The sequence below is a fragment of the Papio anubis genome, chromosome X (genome assembly GCF_008728515.1).
Source record: "Papio anubis isolate 15944 chromosome X, Panubis1.0, whole genome shotgun sequence".
NCBI classification, from domain to species: Eukaryota; Metazoa; Chordata; class Mammalia; order Primates; family Cercopithecidae; genus Papio; species Papio anubis.
Window position 1 is genome coordinate 107,500,469 of NC_044996.1, and position 24,749 is coordinate 107,525,217.

Here is a 24,749-nt window from a genome sequence, read left to right on the forward strand (position 1 = left end):
TAAGTGAGTGAAGTCATCTTATTGGACAGAGTGTATACCAGTCTGAGTGTTGTTAAACTCCAGTGATGATTCAATGGTGAGCCATACACTAGTCATGCACAATAGGACCACATATCATCTCTAAATTAAACAGAACATGAAAAACAGAAAATGGTGGCTTTACACCATACATAGTCTGAGGAGTGCTGCACTGCACTATACTAATTCGAGAAGGAACCCTTCTGAACATTAGAGTTGGAGATTTAAATTACAGTGAGAATAATGAACTCATCTGTAGGAGCCAGGCAGGTACTTTAAGGAATGGGATGAGTCAGTAATTGGATACAATAGGGAAGAGTAAGTGTTGTGGGATCTTTTTTTTTTTTTTTTTTTGAGACGGAGTCTTGCTCTGTCGCCCAGGCTGGAGTGCTGTGGCCGGATCTCAGCTCACTGCAAGCTCCGCCTCCCGGGTTCCCGCCATTCTCCTGCCTCAGCCTCCCGAGTAGCTGGGACTACAGGCGCCCGCCACCTCGCCCGGCTAGTTTTTTGTATTTTTTAGTAGAGACGGGGTTTCACCGTGTTAGCCAGGATGGTCTCGATCTCCTGACCTCGTGATCCGCCCGCCTCGGCCTCCCAAAGTGCTGGGATTACAGGCGTGAGCCACTGCGCCCGGCCTGTGTTGTGGGATCTTTAGGGTGTCGTTTTTCTGGCCAGAAATCTCTGTGGCAGGTGGCACCTTTGTCTGAGTTTTGCTCGGTCCTGCTGGGCTCGTTTTGCCCACTCAGCCTGGCAGGCTGTGCTTGGCTCATGTTACCAGCCTGGGTCCCACATCTGCCAAGGGGAAGTAAGGTATGGAACGGCAAGGGGTGTGTGAGCAAGCATGGGGTTCAGCCACCGCACATAGTCAGACATGCCAGCTGCTGCAACAGGGCAGGCAGGCAGCTCCAGATGCCAGAACAGGTGCCGGCTCTCTGTGAGGCTGCCACTGGACCAGAAGCACGACAAGCAGCTTCCACAGCTGGCACCGGGAAACATGGTGGCACCCAGAAGTTTGGAGATGCCAGTGAACCACAGGGCCCCAAAGAGGGAGTGACAGCCCTTGCTCAAGGAGTTCCCAGGTCTGGGCTCCCCGAAGGGGCAAAACTCTTCTCTCCTTCTCTCTGCCTGCAACATGGCAAGCAAGGGGCATGTTTCAACCCTGTTCGTGTTAAAGCTCTTTTAGCCTGACCATTTGACGGGTCCTGAGTTCTTGTCTTGTGACCAGGAAGAATGAGGTACACAGACAAGTGGAGGGTGAGCAAGACAAAGGGGAGCTTTACTGAGCAATAGAACAGCTCAGTCTCCCACAGGGGGGCAGCTTCTTTCTGCAGCAAAGGTGTCCTGATGAGTGTTCAGCTTCTAGCAGAGAGGAGACCCTGGAGGGCGAAGCTCCTCACTGTAGGCAGGTCTTCCTGTCATCTTCCCAGCTCTCAGCAGAGAGGAGGACCTGGGGCAGCTAGCTCCTCTCTGCAGCTGGTGGTCCCAACATTTGTTCAGCTCTGGCTGAGTCCTCTGACTTTTAAGGGCCTCAGAGGGGAGGAAGTGCATGCTGACTGGCCCATGGGTGGCCATGGGTGGGCCCAGATAAAGCACCACAAATTCCCGCTCCGGTCTGTAGGACTGGCAGTCCAGCCCCCAGCCTTCAGGCCCTTCCTGGCCTGAACATGGGGCCTCACTGTGGACCTTCCACCTAGGAACCTGTCTGCCTCATGCCGCCGTTCATGGCACCCAGGCTGTAGGTGCCAGGGGATGTCTGCAGGCCAGCACCGAGCTGCCCTTGACTCCCCTCATTGGCTTCCTTCCTATGCTTGTCAGAGCCCAAGATCTGGAGGGGGCTAAGGCAGCAGTGAACTGGTGTGTCAGCACTGCCTCAAGCATGTGCGCACATGGCCTGGCTGTGACAGCACCCGGGATCAGCCCTGACTTTGCTTTGAGATTGGAGTGGGCACTGACAGCAGGGAGAAGCTAAGCAGTGGAAGCAGACATTTCCAAGAGGGTAGGTATGCCTGGGTCTGCAGCCGCGATTTGGGTGGCTGCAGCTGTGTCTGGGAGGGGAAGACTCTTGCCTGCTCCATGTAGTGGGAGGCCTGGGTCCACAACCACCGCGCGGGCAGCTGCGGCTGCAACCAGGGAGCTACTGCCACGCCAATCTGAAAGGGACAGGGCTCCCACTTGTCCCCAGCTCCCGCCAGCTCCACAAAGTGTGCATCCCCGATCATGACTCCCTGCTGCAGCTGGCATGATGGCAGCGGCCACCCCAGATGGGTCACCACTGCCATCATGAGGAATGTAGGAAACGAGATATCTCGTCTTAATGGGGTAGGAGCTAATTATTTCTCTCTAACTGTAGCCACATATATACTGAGACATTTTGATTTTCTAAGGAAACCTAGAAATTGAAATTTTCAGATGAAAGATCTAGATTTTTCAATGTTGGCAACAAAATAATTTTCCTTAAAAACATCATTGTAGTCCTAATGATCCCATCTGCTGTCCAGATGAGGTATGTGAGCTGCCGCTTTGTAATCTGAGCATTGGGAAAATGATGTATTAGATGTTCACAGAAGTACCTCTCTTTCCAGACTCCTATTTTGGGAGTAAAAGAGGTACTCTCTAAGGAGTCAGGCCATCTTCCATAGGCTACATCATGTAGGATCTATCGCATAAAGGGAACAGGAGGCCTGGGCCTTCAAAATGCTTTGCTTCCCAAAAGATGCTCTAGGTGGGAGACCAGCCTGATAACCAGGCCTTGTGTTAAAGCCAACAAAAAGTTGCCTTTACCCTCTAAGTCTCCTGCCCTCAGGCTTGACTCTGGGGCTTGTCTCTCTTCACACATGATGTTTTCTGCAGTCTTGACCTGAGTCTGGCACCGGCCTGCCCTGACACGGCTTATGATCACTGGCCTGGTTGGCAGCCACAGTCACCCCAGCCTCTGTCCTTGCCTACTTGGGCGTTAATTTTCACACTCCCAATAGGGCACTGGCCACCAGTGCCGTCCTGTCCACAGGATAAAGGCCAGAGGGACTCCTTCCTCACCTTTCCCTCCCTCCTGTTAGAAATGCACAAAAGGCCTAAACATGGGTGGGCTCACGCCTTCCCAATGGCAGTGATTCTCTCTGCCTCCCCATCTCCCCTGAGTGTAGGATTCCTTGCACGTGTGGAAGGGGGGTCTGGCAGAGTGCTGCATTAGTCTGAAGCTATGCTGGCTGTGGCCCCCCACGATTCCTCTGAAACCCACGAGCACAGCTGAGCACAATTCTTAAAGGGATGGCGGTCACTCCTGCTGGCTGTCCCATGCCCCTTGATTCTGCAGAGAGCTTGCAACAGGGGCTCATCCAAGGTCAACCTCCAAACTCCACCTCAGACATGAAACACAGTCTGAAAGAGCCCAGAAGCCCGGGTCCTTACAAGGTCAGAGTGACCGTTAGTGTTGACGACTGCATACACTGTAAGGTGACCACCTGACTGCACAGAGGGACTCACCCGCCACGGGCCACCCACCGACTATGGCTTCTCCTGCCTTGAATGAAGTCCTCAGATGTGCATTCCAGTGAAGTATCCAGGACATTATGTCTAGCTCTACAATAAGCCACAGCCATAAGCAACATCAACAGCTTTTAAACACCAGACGGCTACGTAGCCAATATGTCAAGATCTGAGGAAAATACTCAGTTCGCTACCATTACCCATCCTAGAGGCACTCACTTCTGACTGGAGGACACTGGACTAGCAGGAACACATACCCTGAAAACAAAGATGTTTCACTTTGGCAAGTGGAGAGGGCGCTGTTGTCACCATGATGTGATCAGCTAAAGGAGACCAGCTACCTGCAGATGCTGGAGAGACGCCTGCTTGCTTCTCAAATGCACAGAGGAGAAAGTGACGATCTGAGCTAAGGCTGGGAATGCTCTATAGCTCTCCATAAGGAATCACCCAGTGGTGGGGTGGGCATCTTCACAATGAGTTGCCTGGGAATATGAGGTTCAGTGGATATCACGTGGCAAGAAAGGCTTCTGGGATTCAGACAAGCACATCTCCCAAATGACCCTAAGGACAACCCCAACACAATCTCCATGTAAATCCCCTGTCCCATGAATTCATGCCAGCCAGTGTGCCCCCTCTCCACCCACCCCTGTGGCCACCGCCCTCTGACTTCAGACCTTTGCTATCCTGAATAAAGCCTCCCGCACCTCAGTCAGAGTCTGCAGCTCCACCCCAGGCCCCAGCATCAGGCTGGGAATTCAGCAAGCCTCAGAGGCCCCCAGCCAACTTCCCGGCCTCACAAGGCCTTCCTGTTCAGAGGCAATGAGGAAGTCTCGGTGTTTTTATCCCAGCCAGTTCCTCCCCACAGGGCCAGTGCCCTCACCACCACCATTGGAAACTGCCCCCTCTGAATCACTGATTCAAACACTCCACACTGGCCACCCCTTCCCCCACTTCAGTTCTCTGGGGATAGTTTCTCCTAGATGTCTCACAGGCACCTCCAACCCAAAGCGGTGGAAACTGAGAGAAGTCAGGAGCACTGTCATGCATTTACACAGTTTAATAGCTTGGGCAGATGAAAGCAACCTGGGGTCTTTCATCTGTGGGAATTTTGGCAGCTGGAGGAGGTTGCCGATGAAGTCCTGCACAGCTCCGAAACTCAGGAATCCTTACTCCTCCTTCTCCTCCTTCTCCTCCTCCTCCTCCTTCCCCCGATCACCGCCACCTCCTCCTCCTCCTCCTGCTCCTTCTCCTCCTCTTCCTCCTCCTCCTCCTCCTCCTCAGGTTGGGGCATTTCTTCTACTTGAGAGTGGGTGTCATCTTCCAACTCCAAGATCCATCTGAGCTGTTCATCCTTTTGCAGTGCCCTCTTCACGTGTTCTGGAGTGATGCACACCCTGTGGCTGTTCTCAGCCTCCTTGCCCAGCCTTCTCCAGGATGTTGGCTGTCAGGTGCTCGAGAACACCAGCCGGGAAAACAGGTGTGGTTGAGCTCAGGCGCCGGGCATACTGACCTTCTCGCAGGCAGCGTTCCAAGCGGCTGGCAGGAAACTGCAGCTCTGCTCTTCTGGAATGGGAAAGGCGTTGTCTCCTAGGCCTACGGAGCGTTTGTTTCCAGCCATGAGGATTGCTGTGTTTTGCCCCAATTGGCACAGCTTGATTTTCCTGCTGGCCTGAGCCTGTCAAGGTACCAGTGCTTATTGCTGCCCACTGTATCCCTATGCTGCAGCCCCTCATTGGTCAGGGGTTGCCTTTGTGACAACCTCCACTTTTTGATGTCATTGGTGTCCATTGGTCTCTGATCAGGCCTCAGCCTAGAAAAGCCTATGAGAGGAACCTGGTCACCCTAGTAATGGGAACTTCTTTCTGAGAGGAACCTGGTCGCCCTAGTAACTGGAACTTCTTTTTGAGAGGAACCTGGTCGCCCTAGTAACTGGAACTTCTTTTTGAGAGGAACCCGATTGCCTTAGTAGCTGGAACTTCTTTTTAAGGAAAGGCTCATATTTTATTTTAACATTTTAGCAAAAAGTTGTCTCAATGAAAGTATTGTCCCGTCTTTAGGACACCACTCCAGATTCTTTAAGTTTAGCCTTGCATTGTCTGTGAGCTAATTTACATTCCCCCTAGAAGCTGTAAGTCACTTACAGTAGTGTTCACTGCCTTGCCCCCGATTTTGCCTCCCTGTATACATTTACTTAAACATTCATGATCAATATTCCTATGTTTATTCTTTGAATTGTCTTTTGAATGGCTTATAATATCTGAAAATTTCCTCATGAGTTAACCGATTGTTTCAACGCATTTCCATATCATAGGTGTTTCAGTGTTACGATTTTACTCTGTTGGAAAATACCTTTTACCTGTTTTTAAAGGTCACAATGTTATACCCAGTGGATTCATCTGTCAGAGCTAGGCAAACTTGGTGACAGAGATGTGTACCTCATGCTCGGTTAAACCCAGCAATGTCTTTGCTTGCCTCATCTAGGTGACTCCAAAGCCCAAATAGGTCTTTGTTCATTGTGTTTTTCGAATTTTAGTTTCAACATTTAATTTTGATTTCAGTATTTTTCTCTACTAATTTTGTATTTTTTGTTGTTGTTGTTGTTCATCGATATTAGGTAACTTATTTGCATTGTTGACCAAATGGTTGGGAATTCAGTTTTAGGATCCGACCATCTGGAGAGTTGTGTAAATGAGTTAATGATTCACAGAAATCCAGTCTGTTGTGTAAAAGACAACAGAAAATCTGGTTTGACAGTCTTTTTATTTGTCCATTTGTCTATTTGTGGCTCAAATCAATTAAGAATTTTATACTCTCTTAGAGGAGAACAGTATATATATATATATATATTTGGATCAGAGAACTTTACTGTTTCTATTTACACTTGACTCATGGTTGAAATTGTGGAACTGAAGCTCTAAGCTCTATTTCTCTGTGCCTATATGGCTATGTGCTTGTAATTCTGAAATAACTCCACCTCTGGTTGTGTGATTATGTAAAGTTTTCCTGCCTCTGGATGGTATTGACGTATTGGATTATAAAGTCTCTTTTGCTTACATAAATTAAATATTCCCAAATTCCTCCTGTCTCTCCACAGGGCTCAGCAAGATGTGGTTCTCACAGCCAGTGGCCTAAGTCCCCAGCGGTCACCTGAGAACCAGGCCCACTGCACCTTAGGGAAGCCTGCCTACAGGTCTGCTGTTAGGGAAGAAAGGAGATGCAGCTGTTTATTAAGGGCGACCTTGTGCATGCACCGTGTGGAGGAGCCGTTTATAGGCACAAGTAGACTCGATCTTGGGAAAACCCACAGATGGAGAGACTCTTATTATCCCCATCTTACACATGAGGGGACCTGCTCAGAGGTAGTAATTGAAGGTCTAATATCACATGTCCAGGAAGTGGTGAACTGGGATCTGAAACCCAGGCCCTCAGCTCCCACTGTTGGAGCTGCCTGTGCAGCCTCTGACCAATCCTCTGTGAAAGGCCAGCAGGCAGCAGACTGTGGCACCCAAGGACCCAAGGAACAGGTGGAAACCTCAAATGCGGGCATTCACAGGCGAGGGGACAGATTGCTACGACGTTTGATGTGACACCTCTTTTAAACTTAGCACAGAGCAGGAAGTTTTGAAAAGGATTGCACATGCTTTAGAGGCCGTCACTTGGGACAGAATTATTTCTATACCTCTTAAAACATGTATTGAGTCACTAATAATTCTTTGGTGCTCTATGCAATATATAGTAATTATAATGAATAGGTATTTAATTTAAAAATGAAATTGTTAATTGTGTTTTAAATGAAATACATATATAATTAAGCTGATTCATTAATAATTAACAACCATTAAGAACTTCTTGAATTGCCCATCTTAGGCCAGATCATAAGTGTTACGTATTATTATGATTTATTTTACCAGTGTCCTGAAGAGAGGACAGAAAGATATATTCACAGCACTAGCTACTAATCCCTGTCTCAAATCCTCTTTCATAATAAGTCAGGGCATAAAGAAATAAGAAATGAAATCCAGCAGGCCATCATTTCTTTTTTGCATTTTTCATCATGGTTTCTCCTTCACTCTCAATCTCCATGTAAAGTCCCTATCCCATGAACTTCATGCCAGCCAGTGTGCCCCCTCTCCACCCGCCCCTGTGGCCACCACCCTCTGCCTCCTGCACCTCAGCCAGAGTCTGCAGCTCCACCCCAGGCCCCAGCATCAGGCTGGGAATTCAGCAAGCCTCAGAGGCCCCCAGCCAACTCCCCGGTCTCACAAGGCCTTCCTGTTCAGAGGCAATGAGGAAGTCTCGGTGTCTTTATCCCAGCCAGTTCCTCCCCACACGGCCCGTGCCCTCTCCGTCACCGTTGGAAACTGCCCCCTCTAAATCACTGATTCAAACACTCCACACTGGCCACCACTTCCCGCCCCCCCTACTTCAGCTCTCTGGGGATAGCTTCTCCTTGATGTCTCACAGACACCTACAACCCAAAGAGACGGAAACTAGAAGGAGTCAGAAACATACTCATGGATTTACATCCTTTAGTAGCACTTGTTGATGACAGCAGCAGATATTCCTCAGCTGTGACACATTTTTGCCCTGGCTAAGCCTGTGAGGATCCCCTCAAGGCTCTGGGACCCAGTCTTCAGTCATTCTTTCCGGATTTGGGCATCTCATCAAACACAAAGCGGGTTCCATCACTCTCAGTGCAGTGGGGCTCATGGTGGTTGTCCACTTCTCTCTCCCCATCTTGTGAAGTGTTGCGCATTCTGCCATTGTTGATGACCTCCAAGCCTACCTGCTCCATGATGTAGTCAGCAAGGCAATCGAGCAGGGTAAGGAGGATATTTATTGTGGAGGAACTCTGGCTTTGGGCATCTTGTTCATCTTGCACAACTCGGTCCACGAAGCTCATAGGGACCCGCAGCTCATTTCTAGACCGGTCTTGAGTCTGGTTGTTATTTGTAGAGGAGTTCTTACGGTTATTTTTCTCTGACATGATATTTGCTGGGTTTGGCTCTGATCAGCTCTGCTTGATTCTCCAGCTCAAGTAGGTCTCTGAGGACACTGGTGCTGCCTATTGTATCCCTCTGCTCCAGGCCCTGATTGGTCAGGGAGCTAGCTGCCTTTGTGACATCCGTAGGCTTTGTGATTTCATTGGTGTCCACTGGTCCCTGATCAGACCTCAGCTTAGAAATGTCTGTGACACTGATCTAGTCACCCTAATGACTGAACCCTGATTTTGAGGGAACTATAACTCTCTACCTGATTTTGACATTATAAAAACAAAAGTGTTTTTCAATGGAAAACTTTGCTCTATCTTTAGGACACCACTGCAGGTTATCTGATTCTAGCCTTACATTATCTGTGAAGTCTTTTATAGCCTTTTGTTAGTTGTAGGCTGCTGATACATGTACAGTATATTCTTTAGTAGAGGTTCAGTTGGTCTTCACCTTATGAAACCAGTTTTGCCTCCATGTGCACAATCATTTAATATTACTGATGAATATTCCCATATTGACTCTTTGGTTTCCCTTTAGAAGCAGTCATAACATCTTTTTCTTTTAGCATGTGTTCATTTCGTATCTGTATGAGTGTCATGATTTTACCCTATTTGAAAAATGCATTTTATTTATTTTTTTTTATTTTTATTTTTTATTATTATACTTTAAGTTCTAGGGTACATGTGCACAATGTGCAGGTTTGTTATATATGTATACATGTGCCATGTTGATGTGCCGCACCCATTAACTCGTCATTTACATTAAGTATATCTCCTAATGCTATCCCTGCCCCCTCCCCCCTCCCCACAATAGGCCCCGGTGTGTGATGTTCCCCTTCCTGTGTCCAAGTGATCTCATTCTTCAATTCCCACCTATGAGTGAGAACATGCAGCGTTTGGCTTTCTGTTCTTGCGATAGTTTGCTGAGAATGATGGTTTCCAGCTGCATCCATGTCCCTACAAAGGACATGAACTCATCCTTTTTTATGGCTGCATAGTATTCCATGGTGTATATGTGCCACATTTTCTTAATCCAGTCTGTCATTGATGGACATTTGGGTTGATTCCAAGTCTTTGCTATTGTGAATAGTGCCACAATAAACATACATGTGTATGTGTCTTTATAGCAGCATGATTTATAATCCTTTGGGTATATCCCCAGTAATGGGATGGCTGGGTCAAATGGTATTTCTAGTTCTAGATCCTTGAGGAATCGCCACACTGTTTTCCACAATGGTTGAAAAATAAATTTTAATCATTTTTCAATTAATAATAAGATGCTCAATAAGTTTACCTGTCAGTGCCAGGTAAGCAGTTGATAGAGAAGTGCATCTTGTGCTCAGTTTAAGCCCAGATGTGTATTTCTTGTCTCTCCTAGGTGAAGCAAAAGCACAAAGAGATGTTTCTTTTCTATTATTTAATTTTCCTCTCTAGCAATTCTGTGTTTTCCCTTTGACTTTGGTTCATTTATAGCCAATAACTTTGCCATTCCATAGGGGAAAACGTGGAAAGAACAAAAGAGTCTCAAATCCAAACAATTTCAAAATCCAACCATTAGGTTTCAAGGCCTGGGAATATTCTATGACTTGAGACTCCTCCCTTTGATCGCTCTGATCCTATGACTTCACCTGGGGTCATAAATCTGCCCTCTGGCCTCTAGGTTGTGCCCTCAGTCATTGTTCCTTTATTTTGAATGGTAGCATATGTTTACAGCTGAGTAGTTTTATCAGCCTACTTTCTCCTGTCAAATTTTGGGAGTCCTATGGCCTTCTTTCATTTCTTCCTTAATTTGTCCCTTTTAGTCTAAGCTGGCATTGTTTCTGCTGATATAACATTCTCAAAAACTTATAGGTCTTTTATGTATGTCATGGGGATTCATGTGATTAGACAAGAGGTTTCTTCAAGATCCCTCATAGACAATCCCTTGCTTATTCTGAGAAGCACACCCCATATCTCTTCAAAACACCATCTGTGTGATTGAATACTTTGATCTGTTGATCCTTTAAAGGCACTAGCAAAAGGATGTCTAGCCATGCCCTTGATTTTATCTCTGGAGGATGATTTCGTGGCAATGAATTTCCTAATTTTGGTGTCTTTTTGCAATCTGGATAGGCTGAAAATTTCTCATATCATTGAATCCTGCTTTCTTTTTGCTTAACAGTTCTTCCCTCAATTTATGTCTTTCCTCTAGCGTTTTACTATAAGCAGCAATAAAAGCAGGCCATTCATTTAATCCTTTGCATGAAAATCTGCTCAGCTAAATATTCAAGTTCATTGCTTACAAGTCCTGCTTTCCACATAATTGTAGGGCACAACTCAGCTACGATTTCTGATGCTATCTAACACAAACTCCCTTTTCCAATACTATGTTACTAATTTCTTTCTAAGCCTTCACCAGCAACACCTTCGACATTTTATCTCTATCAATAGTTTGTTTATGATAATTTAGGTGTTCTCTAAGACAATATAGACTTTCTCTACTGTGCTCCTCATGTCTGAGCTCTCACCAGGAACACTTTGAACATTCATATTTCTACTAATGATCTGTTCAACATAATCTAGGGTTGTTATATAATGCTCCTGAAAATTATTCCAGTCTATAGCTATTATCCAGTTGCAAAACCACTTCCACATTTTTAGATATTTGTTATAGCAGCAACCCACTTCCAGGGACCAAAAATTGTAATAGATCCCTATGGCTGCTATAATGCTGTAAATCTGGTAGCTTTAAAATACATGCATTTAGTATCTTTCAAACCTGGAGGTCAGAAGTCCAAAATCAGTTTCACTAGGCTGAAAATAAAGTGTCAACATTGCCATGCTCCCTCTGGGGACCCTAGAGGATAGTCTGTTTCCTTGTCTTTCCCAGCTCCTAGAGCTGCATTCCTTATCTCATGGACCCCTTCCTTCCTATTTACAGCCAGCAGCATAGTATTTTTCTTCAGTAGTCACATTTCCTTCTTCTGTGTCAAATCCACCTCTGCCTCCCTCTTTTAAGAACGTGTGTGATTGCCTTTAAGTTCTATCAGATAATACAGAATAATCTCCCATCTTCCACAATCATCTCTGTGAATTCTCTTTTTCCATATAAGGCAACTTCATAAGTGCAAGGGGTTAGGATCGAAGTACCTTTGGGGACCATTATTCAGCCTACCATGGGAGTTATTCCCAGGAAACTCTGGCAGGGAAGAGAGGAACTGAGACAGAGAAGGAAAAGAAGCAAACAAAGTATTTGTTATCAAGCAGCTAATGTTACTGAAAAACTTTAGAGAACGATGTAGAAAACACATCTTCCAGGGGGCAGATGATGCCCCACTGTTCTGGACTGTCATATTATTGAGCACAATGGACTCTGGTGACCTAATGAAAGGTCTCACACCAAGAAATAAAGGCTCTGACATTTGAAAGTCAGGCAAATATCTACTTAAATGGTATGAGCTGTTGGAGTATGGACAGGGCACTGACAACATCTTCTACACCAAGAAATGTTTGTATACCCTCCTAATAAAGCTTTTCATTTTCTTCTTACCTCATGCCTGCTGTTTCATCCTTTCATGTAGCTACCTGGCATCAGACACTGAGGAAGACGCTGGATATTCAATGCTAAGCAAAATAGGTATTATCTCATCTGTATGAAACATTCAGTCTAGTAGGAAAGACAGATGTTAAAACAAACACCTAAACAAATATGTATTTCAAACTTACTGTGCATGATCAAAAGCAGTTTATAAACTTTAGCACTATTGACATTTTGGACTGAATAATCCTTTGTTTTCTGGTGGAAAGGCTGCTCCTGGTATAAAAGGACAGCAGTACCTTGGCCCCTATCCACTAGATAGTAGCATCTTCCGGCTGTGATGCCAAAAAGTAGCTAGGGGACAAAATTATTCTCAATTGATAATCACTTATTTACATTTAAAATGTTACTTTTAGATGTAGTGAGGGGATGTAATTTACATAGGGTTATGAAGGAATGTCGAAATGACATTGAACCTTAGAACTGTCACAAGAATAAGGAATGAGTCAGAGAAGTGGTAAGAAAAATAAAATTCCAGAAGGTAGCATGGACAAATCCCCAGACTGGTAAAGTATTTGGCGTGTTTTAAATGAAAGCTAGTAAGTATGCTGAACCTGAGTGCAAAAAATGAGAGTGGTTTAAGATGACCTTGTATTCATCCCCAAGCAATGAAGAATCTGAACTTATAGACGTCCTGGCAGTTGGATCCATCTCTCAAATGTGAATGAACATGAACATAATTTATGTATTTTTATGAACTATTGATAAAACACAAAAAGATTCTGAGAGGGCAAGAGTGCAAAATAAATGATTGTAATACTTTATAGCAGATTATTTTCAGAAGTGCCCACAGTTATCCCATCCTCTGTATCTACTCTGAGTATTCATATTTTTAAAATGTGACTTTGCAGCTCATCCAATAAAGACATTGTGCTGACCTTCTCACCTCTTAAATCTGAGCTGGCCTTCCCACATACTTAGAAAAATAAGATGGGGAAGTGATGGTGGGATAGTAATGGGCCTGGTTCCCAAAAAACTTTGTACTCTTTCACTCTCACTTTAAACATCTACATTTGTCATGTCAACAAGCATGAGCTAACTTGCTGGAGGACGAGAGACCATGTGGACTGAGTCAAGTCAGTCCAGTTGTCCCCTCTAAGGTCTGAGATAAGTGAGCCCAGCCATGATCAGTGTACTAGTCCGTTCTCATGGTGCTATAAAGAAATACCCGAGACTGGGTAATTTACACAGAAAAGGGGTTTCATTAACTTGCAGTTCTGCATAACTGGGGAGGCCTTAGGTAACTGACAATCATAGCAGAAGGCATCTCGTCAAAGAGTCGCAGGAGAGAGAATGAGTGCCACCAGGGGAAATGCCAAACACTTATAAAACTGTCAGATCTCATGAAAACTCACTCACTATCATGAGAATAGCATAGAAGAAACTGCACCCATGATTCAAGTACCTCCCACTGGGTCCCTCCCACTGGGTCCCTCCCACCACACCTCAGGATTATGAGAAATACAACTCAAGATGAGATTTGGGTGAGGACACAGTCAAACCATATCATCCCACCCCTGGCCCTTCCCAAATCTCATGTCCTCACAATTCAAAACAAAATCATGCCTTCCCAGAAGTCCCTCAAAGTCTTAATTCATTCCAGCATTAACCCAAAAGTGCAAGTCCAAAGTCTTATCTGAGACAAGGCAAGTCCCTTTTTCCTATGATCCTGTAAACTCAAAAGCAAGTTAGTTACTTCCTAGATACAATGGGAGTACAGGCTTTGGGTAAATACACCCATTCCAGATGGAATAAATTGGCCAAAACAAAGAGGTTACAGGCCCCATGCAAGTCCGAAATCCAATAGGGCAGTCATTAAACCTTAAAGTTCTGAAATGATCTCCTTTGATTCCATGTCTCACATCCAGGGCATGCTGATGCAAGAGATGGGCTCCCACAGCCTTGGGCAGTTCCACACCTGTGGTTTTGAAGGGCATAGCTCCCTTCCCAGCTGTTTTCATGGGCTGGCATTGAGTGTCTGCAACTTTTCCAGGCACACAGTGCAAGCTGTTGGTACATCTACCATTCTGGGGTCTGGAGGACAGTGGCCATCTTCTCACAATTCCACCAGGCAGTGGCCCAGTGAGGAAACCGTGTGGAGACTCCAATCCCACATTTCCCTTCCACACTGCCCTAGCACAGATTCTCCACAAAGGCTCCAGCCCTGCAGCAAACTTCTGCTGGGACATCTAGGTTTTTCCATATATCCTCTGAAATCACACTTGATCTTAGCCAAAAGGCCGAGAAGCGATATATCCTCTGAAATCTAAGTGGAGGTTCCCAAACCTCAAATTCTTGACTTCTGTGCACATGCAGGCCCCACATCACATGGAAACTGCCAAGGTTTGGGGCTTGTGCCCTCTGAAGCAATGTCCCAAGCTGTATCTTGGCCCCTTTCAGCCACGGCTGGAGCTGAAGCAGCTGGGATGCAGGACACCATGTCCCAAGGCTGCACAGAGCAGGGGGCCCTTGGTCCTGGCCTACAAAATCATTTTTCCCTCCCAGGTTTCCAGGCCTTTGATGGGAGGGGCTGCTGTGAAGGTCTCTGACATGCCGTGGAGAAATTGTCCTCATTGTCTTGGGGATTAACATTTGGCTCCTCATTACTTATGCAAATTTCTGCAGCCAGCTTGAATTTCTCCCCAGAAAATGGGTTTTTCTTTTCTATTGCATCATCAAGCTGCAAATTTTCCAGTCTTTTATGTTCTGCTTCCCCTTGAATGCTTTCCACTTAGAAATTTCTTCTGCCAGATACCCTAAATCATGTCTCTCAATTCAAAGTCCCACACATCTCTAGGGCAGGGGCAAAATGCCACCAGTCTCTTTGCATAGCAAGAGTGACCTTTACTCCAGTTCTCAGCAAGTTCCTCATCTCCATCTGAGAACACCTCAGCCTAGAATTCATTGTCCATATCACTATCAGCATTTTGGTCAAAGCCATTCAACAAGTCTCTAGGAAATTCTAAACTTTCCCACATCTTCCTGTCTTCTTCTGAGCCCTCCAAGCTATTCCAACCTCTGCTTGTTACCCAGTTCCAAAGTTGCTTCACATTTTTGGGTATCCTTATAGCAGTATCCCACCCCCAGTACCAATTTACTGTATCAGTCCATTCTCATGCTGCTATGGAAAAATACCTGTTACTGGGTAATTAATAAAGAAAAGAGGTTTAATTGACTCACAGTTCCACATAACTGGGAAGGGGTCAGGAAACTTATGGCAAAGCAAACTAAATATGGCCTGAGAAGGACTCTGTACTTCTATATCACAGTCCTTGTGGATGAACTGCAAGGACTCAAATATATGAACTTAATAGGTAGACAAGATTGAAAACCTAACTTAGGAGTATGCACTTGTAAGAATAGCTGGGCCCTGGCCAATCCCAGCAGCTGTACTGCTACCCCTCATACACTGTTGAGTGTTCAAACTGTGTTCAATTAAGGCAAACTCTGAGCTGTAACCAATCCAGTTGTTTCTGTACCTCACTTCTGATTTCTGTATGTCACTTCCCTTTTTTGTCTATAACTTTGTTCTGATCATGAGACATTCCTGGAGTTTCTCTGAATCTGCTATGATTCTGGGAGCTACCTGATTCGTGAATCTTTCATTGCTGAATGAACTCCTTTAAATTTAATTTGGATGAAGTTTTTCTTTCAACAGATGATGTCAGAAGCATGGTCCAAAGTAGAGCTTTAATGACCTCCAGGAGTGCTAAGTGAAGAAGCAAGGTACTTGCTGTACCCACTTGTGTCCTTTGATCTCTGAGTGCCTGGGGATCATGATAAGTTCTCTTTTGGATTTTGGAACTCCACAGATTTGTGTTTTGAGATCTCTGAATTTCTTTGAGCAAATTTATCTTCCAGATTGGGTTTGGAAGTCACGACAGGAACGGTACTGGGTTCGGGATTGTATTGAATCCGATAATTAACTGCCTTGGATTCAGTCAGAGACCTCTTACCTATGACTGGTTCAGAAAAAAACTGGTAGCAAATGGTAATATTGTAGGGATTGTAAAATTTGGCTTTTGAAAATCCACAGGGATTTTTGTGTTCTGCCCCTTTGTTTCATTTTTCTTGAGTGCTTAGGTAGGAAAAATCATTGGCTAAGTTAATCAATGGAACCTGAGAGCAAAGCCAATATTTTAGGTAAAAATTGGGTCCTTAATTTCTGAAACCCTGAGTTTCTTCCAGCTTATATGATAGTCCCAAGAAGCTGCAAAGTCTTAGAGAAATGGTGAAATTTAACTAAAGATAACTTACAGCAGAACTTTCTGAATAAACAACAATGCACTGCAGTGCATTTAAAAATGAGGAGATCCCCCCAAATTAAATCTGCTAATCTTTTAACTTAGTTACCATCCTGATCCAAAGGAAGTAGACTGCAGCACCAACTGGCTGACTTTGGACAAGTAATGGGGTACATTTTACCTGACTAAAGGATGGGATTGGGTTAGAGGCCCTCCCCTCAGTAAAATCCCTCTTTGTTAAAAATGGATTAAAGATGATAGGGCCCAACCAGGGGCAAATTTGAGCCTTGCCAGTTCAATTTTGGGTGCTGCTAAGCAGAGTGGCTAATGTGTATGTTTTGTCACACATATTTTGCTCTGGCCAGAATGAAAAATGCTAATTTGGTTACCCCATGCAACCCCTTGGGCAGCATCTTGCAAAATTGAGAGGATTTTGCCTGTGGTTCCATAATTTTCTTTTGTGTTACAGCTTGTCCCCCAGGACTGTAGTGTGGTGAGTACGATTGCTAGGGGCGCTCAGGGAAGGGGAACCCGGAAACCTGACATGCCAGCAAAAGGGTAAGAATTTCTTGCCAGTCAGACTTCTGGCCTCTCTCTGTGCAAACTGGTTACATGAATGGTAAAAATCACTGTTTATCTCCTCTGTAAAGTTTTGATTAATGCAAAAAGAATTCTGAGGCTAGCCTTAAGCTGTAGCAAATCTGGTGTATTTTGTGCTATAAATTTGTTTTTCTGTGTCATTCTGTCAGGAAGAGGGGTATCTTAGGGTAGAATGTGGGCCTAGGACACCCGTAAGCCCATTGTTCAAGATGGCCCTTAAACAAAAGTTATAAAAGTTTTCAGGACCCTGAAAAAAAAAAAGTGGATGAGGTCTCCATCTTATTTGACGTCCTTGGGAGCTTAACCTTGCAACATGTGGCAGTACTTTTTTTGGTCTCTGCAATTTTACAATGGCGGCCCAGGTTCAATCCTGGCTTAGGAAATGAGTGCTTTCTGGTTGATATCTGTGTGACCTTTACCAATTGTTAATTCTCTTCTCCTCCATGAACAACTTCTGACTTCCCTTCTTGAATTTTCCTTTCTTTGAGCTACCTTTGAAGATTCTAGACGTTTTTAAAAAAACTGTGTGTCTTCTTAGCCCTGCTTCTTGAAGGACTACCTTAAAGCCAGTAATCCGATTAAGAAGCTTCAAACTGGAAAATAAAAATATCTTACAATGACTGGATCTTTTTCTGTCTGTCTGTGTAGTAATATATGTGTTGCGTGTGTGATGTTTATATGAAAGAGCGCTAATTAATTGGCTTAGAGAAAAATAATCAATTAAATAAAATATTTTGTCAGAAAAGTAAAAACTGTACTGCTTTTAGTTCACATGACTTAAGTAATCTTTAGGAAATAAAGACAGCTTTAAAGATTATTGGTAAAATAAAAATATCTTCAAAAATGTAAACATTTGGTCTAAATTATGCACGTCGGATATTAGGGCTGCTAAATGCTTTAAGGTCACAAGCTGTTTCTTTGACTTTTAAAAATTGTTCAATTTATTTTGCAGTATTAGATTCTAGATAAAGCTTGGGGACATGTGGAATTAGCCGTGTCTCCCAGCTATGCAAAGAAGGTTATAAATAAAAGAGATTTTATATAAGAAAGGATCTTGTGTGGTAAATTCTTGTCCTAAAGTAAAATAACTGGTTGTTTAAAAAGAGGAATGCTTAGGACAAGTCAGAAAGTTCAAGCATGTTGTGGATGATCTGCATAAGTTGCAGAGGATTCATGAAACAAAATTTATGCAACAAAAGTAAAAGTTGCTAAGAGTTACCATTATAACACATGATTGATACTATTGAAACAATAGTTTTACATGCAAGATGTGTGAGGAGAGGAATATGTGGTTTTGGTAAAAGATTATAAGAAGGCCTTGGAATATAAATTTTTGCTGAGTTTAGACGGTAAAAGGTTTTTTAAACTAGATAAGCTAAAGCTAAATGTTACAGCAAGTTGTAGAAGGTTTGTAAAAATTAATCTTGCAAAAGAAATCCTGTGTGTGAACATATTGACTAAATTTAAAGGGTTATGATTCAGTTTTTCTGTAAATTGCACATGAAAATATAATAAAAGCACAACAGGGTTTTCTTAAAGCACTGATCTGCTCTCTCACAAAAATTGTAAAGGGTTATAAAAGGTTTATAAGAATATCACATTATGGTCAAACTGATTAAGATTGAATCAACTTATCTATAAGATTTTATTAAAAATTGGGATTGACATTAATGGTACACTAATACAAGGGTGAAATTTGGCTTTCTCTCTTGAACCAGATTTTTGTATAATATTAAAGAATAATGAAATATTTTTGTTTGTCTCTTGAATAAACTTCTGAAAAAAAGAAGGGAAAGATGAGACTGTTTGGAAAGCTCAGTCTTCCCTCTATCAATGACTAAAGGTTTTTGCCCTTTAAAAAATTTTTGAGTCATGATTTGGGCTAAATGAATGACTTACAGTAACCTGCAATTCTATTTCATAATATCAAGTGCTTTAAATTTTTTACATATTTGATAGGCTTCTCCAAATCAAATTTCAGCTTCAAAATTGTCTTTTCTAACCTCTGACTTTGAGAAGCTACAGAGGACCCCTGAAACATCCAAAAGAGAGGGAAACAGGATTGTTTGACATGCTAATTACATGGGAAACATTGTCAAAATAAAAAAAGTAATTTTTAGTTTTCTTCAGGTTGTATTTTAGTAAATGACATTAACATATGTTCCAAAATTGTATGGGCTTTCTAAAATTGTAATATGTCACAATATATGCTATCAATCATACTTATGGTTATTATGTTAAGTTACTGTAAACCATAGAAATAACCAAATTTCCTTGTCAATTGTGTTTTTAGCTATGATTACTTAAAGTCATTTCCACAGCTAATTGCTTAATGCTGATGCAGTTTCTGAAAACTTCAAAAGTATGGTGTCTTTTAGGAGGTTTATCAAAGGATGGAAAGGACCCTAAAAAGCATTCTTGATTACAGATTTCTAATAAGTTTAGAATCATATCATTTTAATTGGGTAAGAATTCCTGGAACTTTAATGAAAAGACTGACTGGGTTACAAAACTGCTAACCCAAGTGGAACAAAAATTAATTGAATAGCAAGAAAATACTTTGCCACATTTTCATGTTAAGTCAGCTAATATTAAAATTGTTTAGATATACAATTTAAATGAAATCCATGGTCTAAGTCAAATTATATATGATAACCCATCAGCTATCAGTGCTATGCACCTAATTTGGAGACACAATTGGTATTCAAGAGGATATAAGTCTAATGTTAATTAAGCATGGACTCATGGAGAACCAGGATGGCCACCGAGTCCTTCCAGAGTCCTTTTTAAAAAAAATGCTTTAGCTTTTGTTATTAAAAGTTCTGCATTCCATGACTCATCATGGAAAAGGTAAAATGATCCAAACTAAATATATTGGTTTAGTGACTTATAAATTGCTAAAATAGCTTATAACTGATGTTTCGTTACATACTCCTGGGAAGATAATTAAAGCTTCAGGTACATTCAGTTACCTGATGGGTCATTTAAACATTTATAAAGGGATTTCATTCTATTGTCATTTTCAATGCATGTTTTCTGGTTGTATAAAAGCTTTACCATGAAAGACAGCTGATGCTATCATACTAGGTTATTATGCCACAGTGTAATTTCACCAGGTAAAGGAAACTTTTTATGGTTAACTGAGGACAATCAACCCCTTCACAATCTAGAACCCAAAGATTGGATCTTCTGGGAACATCATAGAAAGACTTTCCTTGCCATCCACATTGCAACAAAATTTTAGGATCTTGAACTTTGGGTTCATAATCTTACAACTGAGAAGGATCCCTCTGCACTATTGACAATGTACCCTCATTAGAACCCTTAAGGTAAAGCTAACCAGGGATGTCACTGCCCAGAAGAAGATGACTTCCTTGATATGAACAGCTTTTCCCAAGATCACTGTTCAAGACTTCTCTAGCATCATGAGACTCTTATCTTTAAATATGTTTTCCTTGTTTATGCCTCTATGAGCAATAGAAATGAAAAGGGGGTCTGTTGTGTTCACTTATGGGGCATACTTATATTTGTGAAGGATTTTGTTTTGCAGTCAGCTTTATACATGGATAACCTTATATTTTAATAAAGATGACAGGCCAGTGTAGGCAAGAAACTTAAATGGTACATGTTGCCTCACAATCAGGCAGAAACAGAACATTGGTTCACTCCTCTTAACCCACATCATGGGTTAAAGAGAGCATTGCCAAGAAGCCTGCACTCTTCTAGAAGGGCATCATTTGTTAGGTCATTTTTGCATGGTTTGGAGTAAAAGAGGCAATGATCAGAAATGTATCCCTCATGATAGATTTTAGAGCAGATTCTACTGTAAAGGCTATAGTTACACAACAGACTTTAAATTATCTTGTGAAAGTTATGCTAAATAATAGAATTGGCTAAACAGAGAAGTATCTGTGCAGCTGCTGGCACTTGTGACCTATGAAGAAATACATCAAATGTAGATTAAAGAGATTCAGTTGCAGGGGATTAACAAAGAGACTGCTTAGTTAAGTAAGTAGACTCTTTATCTACCTCATTCTTTGATCAATTTAATTTTAGGTGATTTGATTTATAGGGACCCTGGGTAAGGAACACACTCCAAACTCTTAGTATTATCCTCCTGATAGTCCTAACACTCTCCCTGGTGTGCTGTATTCTCTCAAAGGTTTTAAATGCTTGCATGCAGCAATCTCTTGAACATCAAATGGTCTCTCTTCAATTGGAATGACAAGAGCTGAAAGAAATGTACGACCATGAGGGCACCATAACCTATGAGTGACATGCTGAGACCAGAAACCCAAAATGTTGGTAATTGAAAGTGATGCTGAGGCCCTAAGTTTTTGTCACACTCTCACCTAAGTGAGAATCTTGCCAAAAAGGGGGAATTTTTCAAAACAAAATTATGGGAGGTCATTGTTTTGGACCGAGCTCATGCACTAGGCCCCAACAGACTAAACCAAACAAAAATGGAGTCGTTCATGCTAAATGTGACATAATCAAACTAAGACTTTTAGGAAACACATAGGTCCTAGACCAGAACAGAGCAGGTTTTGTTTCTCTCCTGTAAACAAGACATTCCAGCATAAGGAGGTATCCTCTACTCAGTCCTTGTTCCTACCTTTGCAAAACTCACTGTTCCACTGATTTCCAGTGGGTTTCAAGACCAAATAGGTACATTTATGATGGTGATGGTGACATCAATGACTAAAGTTTTGGTCAGTCTCTCAAAATTGAGAAAATACCAAAAGGAAGGAATTGTTAAAGCAAACTAAATATGGCCTAAGAAGGACTCTGTACTACTGTATTTGAGTCCTTGTGGATGAACTGCAACCTAACTTAATAGGTAGACAAGATTGAAAACCTAACTTAGGAGTATGCACCTGTAATAATAGCTGAGTCTTGGCCAATCCCAGCAGCCGTACTTCTACCACTCATACACTGCTGAGTGTTCAAATTGTGTTCAAATAAGGCAAATGCCACGTTGTAACCAACCAAGTTGTTTCTGTACCTCACTTCTAATTTCTGTACATCACTTCCCTATTTTTGCCTATAAATTTGTTCTGACCACGGGGCATCCCTGGAGTTTCTCTGAATCTGCTGTGATTCTGGGGGCTGCCTGATTCATGACTTGTTGATTGCTCAGTTAAACTCTTAAATTTCATTCAGCCGACTTTTTCTTTTAACACTCACAATCATGGGGGAAGCCACCTCTTCACAGGGCAGCAGGAGAGAGAATGAGTGCCCGCAGGGGAAATGCCAGATGCTTATAAAACTATCAGAACTCATGAGAACTCACTCTCACAAGAACAGCATGGGGAAAACGGTCCACATGATTCAATTGTCTCCCAGTGGGCCTCCCCCATGACACATGGGGATTATGAGGATTACAATTCAAGATGAGATTTGGGTGGGGCCACAGCCAAACCATTCAATCAGTACAGTCAACTCACAGGTAACCACTGGTATAAAGGAAGCCTAGCTGAGATTAAAAAAACCACCACCAACGTGAGTCCAGTTCATATTGCCAAACCACAGAAACACATCAGAAATACGTGGTTTGGGGTTTTGCTTTTATAAAGGCTTTGCTGAAACACAAATCAAATATCATACAATCCACCCATTTCAAGTGTACCATTTGATAGGTTTTAGTATACTCAGATATGTGCAACTGTCCTAGTCATTTTTAAGATATTTTCATCATCTCAAAAGAAACCTTGTACTCATTTGCTATCACCTTTCTATCCCCTTATCCCCCAAAAAACTAGTAATCTTCTTACTGTCTCAATAGGTTTACCTATTGTAGACATTTTATATGAATAAAATTATACAATATGCAGTCTTTTGTGACTGTGTCTTTTTCACTTGGCCAGGCACATGGAAAGGTGTGAATATACCACATTTTGTTTATTCATTCATCATTTGATGGATATTTGGGATGTTTTCACCTCTTAGCTAGTGTGAATAATGCTTATATAAACATTCACGTTTAAGTTTTTATGCGGACATGTTTTCACTTCTCTTGGATATGTAACGAGAAATAGAATTGGTGGGTCATGTTTAACCATTTGAAGAACTGCCAAAATGTTTCACAAAGTGGCTATACAATCTTACATGTCCACCAGCAATGTATGAGGATGCCGATTTCTCCACATCTTCACTAACAGTTGTTATTTTCTGTTTTTCTTTGTATTAATGCCATTCTAGTGGATGTGAAGCTGTATCTCATTGTAGTTTTAACTTGCATTTCCCTAATTATTAATGCCATTGAGCATCTTTTCATGTGCCTGTTGGTCATTTGTATACCTTCTGTTTTGTTGAGACAGGGTCTCACTCTGTCACCTAGGCTGGAGTGCAGTGGCATGATCACAGCTCACTGCAGCCTCCAATTCCTGGGCTCAAGTGATCCTCCTGCTTCAGCTTCCTGAGTATCTGAGACTACAGGTGTGTGCCACATCTGACTAATTTTTAATTTTTTGTAGAGATGGAGTCTCGCTGTGTTCTCCAGGCCAGCCTTGAACCCCTGGACTCAAGTGATTCTCCTGCCTTGGCCTCCCAAAGTGCTGAGATTGCAGGAATGAGCCACTGCACCTGGCCTTGTATATTTTTGGAGAAATGTCTATTCAAATCCTTTGCCCATGTTTTAATTGAGTGTCTTTTCATTATTGTATTGCTAAGAGTCCTATGTTCTAGATACAAGTCCCTTATCGGCTAAATTATTTGCAAATATTTTCTCTTATGTGTGTTGTCTTTTCATGTCTTTTAAATTTTTTTATTTTAATTATTATGGACACATAATAGTTGTACATATTCACGGGGTACATGTGATATTTTGATACAAGCATATACTGTGAAATGATCTAACCAGGGCAATTGCAATATTCATCACCTCAAGCATTTATCTTTCTTTGTGTTAGGAACATTTTAATTTTAGTGTTTAACATTTTTTATTTTGAAATACACAATAAATTATTGTTAACTATAGTTGCCCTGTTGTGCCATCAAACACTAGATCTTGTTCCTTCTATCTAACTACATCTTGGTACCTATTAACTATCCCTTTTTTATCCCCCTCCTCCTCACTATTCTTCCCAGCCTCTGGTAACTATCATTCTACTTTCTATCTCCATGAGTTCCAATTTTTTTTAGCTCCCACGTCTAGGTGAGAACATGTGATTATTTGTTGTTCTGTGCCTGACATTTCACTTAACACAATGTGTTCCAGTTTCATCCATGGTGTTGCAAATGACAGGATTTTATTCTTTTTTATGGCTAAATAATATTCCATTGTGTATATGTACTACATTTTCATGATCCATTTATCCCTTAATGGACACTTAGGTTGATTTCCTATCTCTTGCCAAATATAAAAATCAAATCAAAAAGGATTAAAGGCATAAATATAAAACTAAAACTATGAAATGCTAAAAAAATTATAGAAACACTCCAAGACATTGGTCTAAGCAAAGATTTCTTGAATAAGACCTCAAAAGCACAGGCAACTGAAGCAAAAATGGACAAATGGGATCACATCAAGCTAAAAAGTTTCTGTACTACAGAAGATACACTCAACAAAGTGAAGAGACAATCCACAGAATGGGAGAAAATATTTGCAAACTACCCATCTGATAAGGGATTAATAACCAGAATATATAAGGAGCTCAAACAACTCAATAGGAAAAAACAAATAATCCAATTTAAAAATGGGCAACAGATCTGAATAGACATTTCTCAAAAGGTGGCATACATATGGCCATCAGGTATATGAAAAAATGCTCAGTGTCATTAACGATCACAGAAATGCAAATCAAAACTAATGAGATATCATCCCATCCCAGTT

General features: G+C 42.2%; 2 protein-coding genes across 2 annotated transcripts in view; both read right to left on the reverse strand.

Annotated features, from left to right (window-relative positions):
• The window catches only part of SYTL5 (synaptotagmin like 5), a 231,401-nt gene that overhangs the window by 133,200 nt on the left and 73,452 nt on the right, over positions 1–24,749 (reverse strand). The window lies entirely within an intron of this gene.
• On the reverse strand, positions 8,017–8,658 carry LOC101007805 (huntingtin-interacting protein M). Its single transcript, XM_003917572.5, has one exon. The coding sequence runs from the start codon at positions 8,489–8,491 to the stop codon at positions 8,138–8,140; it is 354 nt and encodes a 117-aa protein (XP_003917621.2). The 5' UTR covers positions 8,492–8,658; the 3' UTR covers positions 8,017–8,137.

What these genes read in the sequence shown, in the direction of transcription:
- LOC101007805 (XM_003917572.5), bottom strand. Translation starts at nt 8,491, where the DNA reads ATGTCAGAGAAAAATAACCGTAAGAACTCCTCTACAAATAACAACCAG.